The 2,740-nt window shown below is 48.4% G+C and overlaps 1 protein-coding gene across 1 annotated transcript in view; it reads left to right on the plus strand.

Annotated features, from left to right (window-relative positions):
* Nucleotides 1-456: 456 nt before the first annotated feature.
* Nucleotides 457-2,740, plus strand: part of LOC306917156 (fibroblast growth factor 14-like) — a gene marked incomplete at both ends in the record, with an annotated part of 6,591 nt that continues 4,307 nt past the window's right edge. The window contains one exon of the mRNA XM_079495289.1: nt 457-516. Coding sequence (XP_079351415.1) covers nt 457-516 — 60 coding nt within the window. The remainder of the gene's footprint in view (nt 517-2,740) is intronic.

Consider the following 2,740-nt stretch of genomic DNA (forward strand, 5'->3'; position numbering starts at 1 on the left):
AAAAAGACGACAGAATAACGCGGTCACACTCCTCCTCCGTGCGTGCGTGTCTCCTCCGTCCGTGCGTGTCTCGGATCCGTCCTCTCTCACAACAAGTCGGCCGCGTGTCACTCACTCGCTGCCTCTGTCAGGTGCGTGCGTGCGTGCAGCCACGCGACTCCGCCGCGAAACGGACTGACTGACGGGCGCACGCTGTCTGTTGTCTAGCTCTCTCTCCTCTCTGTGTGTGTGTGTGTGTGTGTGTGTGTGTGTGTGTGTGTGTGTGTGTGTGTGTGTGTGTGTGTGTGTGTGTGTGTGTGTGTGTGTGTGTGTGTGTGTGTGTGTGTGTGTGCGCGCGCGCTCTCGGTCAGGTCACACAGTGCGTGCACGCGCCTCTGATGAAAAAGAAGAAGAAGAAAAAAAAGGAAAATCCCCAAAACGAAACGAAGCGACGATGATTATGTTTTCCGTTTAATGATGACGCGCACGGACCGACCGGTGCTGTGTGTGTGGGCGCGCACCACGCGCACCGTGCGCGTCAGTGACTGTCTGTGTCTGTAGTCCGGGTGGGGCTCACCGTGGAGAACAGAGACATGTGTCGCCGTACACACACACACACACACACACACACACACACACACACACACACACACACACACACACACACACACACACACACACAGAGAGAGAGAGACACGAAAAGTGTTCTCGTACGAAAATCCTCCTCGGCCGTTCGCACAATGAATAATGAATGAATGATAAGAGCTATACCGGTTTTGATTAATTGAACATGGAGGACCCTATGATGCAATTAAACAAGTGCATTTCATGCATTGGTTTCGTCCTCAAAGTAGCGGTTTTTGTATCGACTTGTGCTTTCATATTGAAATGTACCCATAATATGTGGAATACAAATGTCAATCAATCAATTAAGCAGAACTACTGAAGCACAGATGAAAGTATATAGGAAAGGACACAAAGGAGATAGGAAAGGACACAAAGGAAAGGAAAGGAAAGGATTCCATGGTTTTCATTCAACCATTTTCACAAGATCCATTATTTATGTATATATTTATTCAGCATCTGAGCCACGGACCACCATTTGATGACATTTAGCCTCTCAGACCCATTTGAGCCACGGACCACCATCTGATGACATTTAGCCTCTCAGACCCATTTGAGCCACGGACCACCATTTGATGACATTTAGCCTCTCAGACCCATTTGAGCCACGGACCACCATTTGATGACATTTAGCCTCTCAGACCCATTTGAGCCACGGACCACCATCTGATGACATTTAGCCTCTCAGACCCATTTGAGCCACGGACCACCATCTGATGACATTTAGCCTCTCAGACCCATTTGAGCCACGGACCACCATTATGACATTTAGCCTCTCAGACCCATTTGAGCCACAGACCCCATCTGATGACATTTAGCCTCTCAGACCCATTTGAGCCACGGACCACCATTTGATGACATTTAGCCTCTCAGACCCATTTGAGCCACGGACCACCATCTGATGACATTTAGCCTCTCAGACCCATCTGAGCCACGGACCACCATCTGATGACATTTAGCCTCTCAGACCCATCTGAGCCACGGACCACCATCTGATGACATTTAGCCTCTCAGACCCATTTGAGCCACGGACCACCATCTGATGACATTTAGCCTCTCAGACCCATTTGAGCCACGGACCACCATTTGATGACATTTAGCCTCTCAGACCCATTTGAGCCACGGACCACCATCTGATGACATTTAGCCTCTCAGACCCATTTGAGCCACGGACCACCATCTGATGACATTTAGCCTCTCAGACCCATCTGAGCCACGGACCACCATCTGATGACATTTAGCCTCTCAGATCCATTTGAGCCACGGACCACCATCTGATGACATTTAGCCTCTCAGACCCATTTGAGCCACGGACCACCATCTGATAACATTTAGCCTCTCAGACCCATTTGAGCCACGGACCACCATCTGATGACATTTAGCCTCTCAGACCCATTTGAGCCACGGACCACCATTTGATGACATTTAGCCTCTCGGACCCATTTGAGCCACGGACCACCATTTGATGACATTTAGCCTCTCTTTTATCAATAATTTAACTCTTTCTTGAGAGTTAAAGATATATAAGGGTGCATTTGGTTACCAACTCTCCATCATTTAGCTGCATGTGGACCACCTGGAACCTCCTCAAGGACCACTGGTGGTCCCCGGACCACTGGTTGAAAACAACTTGTTTAATCTATTTCAGCTCGCCTTTTCTTTTTTTTTTACGAGCCCCTCCTAATCCTATGCCCAGTTTTGTGGGTTTGTGAACACAATTGGCTTGTGATTGGCTGATCACCTCCACAGCGATGGTTTGATTGGCTGCAGCAAAGTACATATTGAGGATTAAAAAAAAAGTGAGGTCAGAAAAGTGAAGACGCCATGAAGTGATTGGCCGGAATGATATTTGTGATGATTTGATTGGCTGAGCACCGAACGTGATGTACGATGATAAGAGCGCCCCTCACTTTTGAGGGGCTGCTATGGCCTCCTATGTCCAGCTTTTGGATTGCCATGGCAACCCCTGCACACCTGCCATTTGATTACTTAACCAATAGTCCACTTTTCACAGTCAAGTTTGTACTCTTCACAGGCAGACAGACAGATACAGAGTTCTCCATATATGGGCACAAAAGGGACACAGACAGATGGTTATAAAACAGGTGCTATGGCAACGGGTAGGGGTGCACGATTA

The sequence above is a fragment of the Electrona antarctica genome, assembly GCF_951216825.1.
Source record: "Electrona antarctica genome assembly, chromosome: 24".
NCBI classification, from domain to species: Eukaryota; Metazoa; Chordata; class Actinopteri; order Myctophiformes; family Myctophidae; genus Electrona; species Electrona antarctica.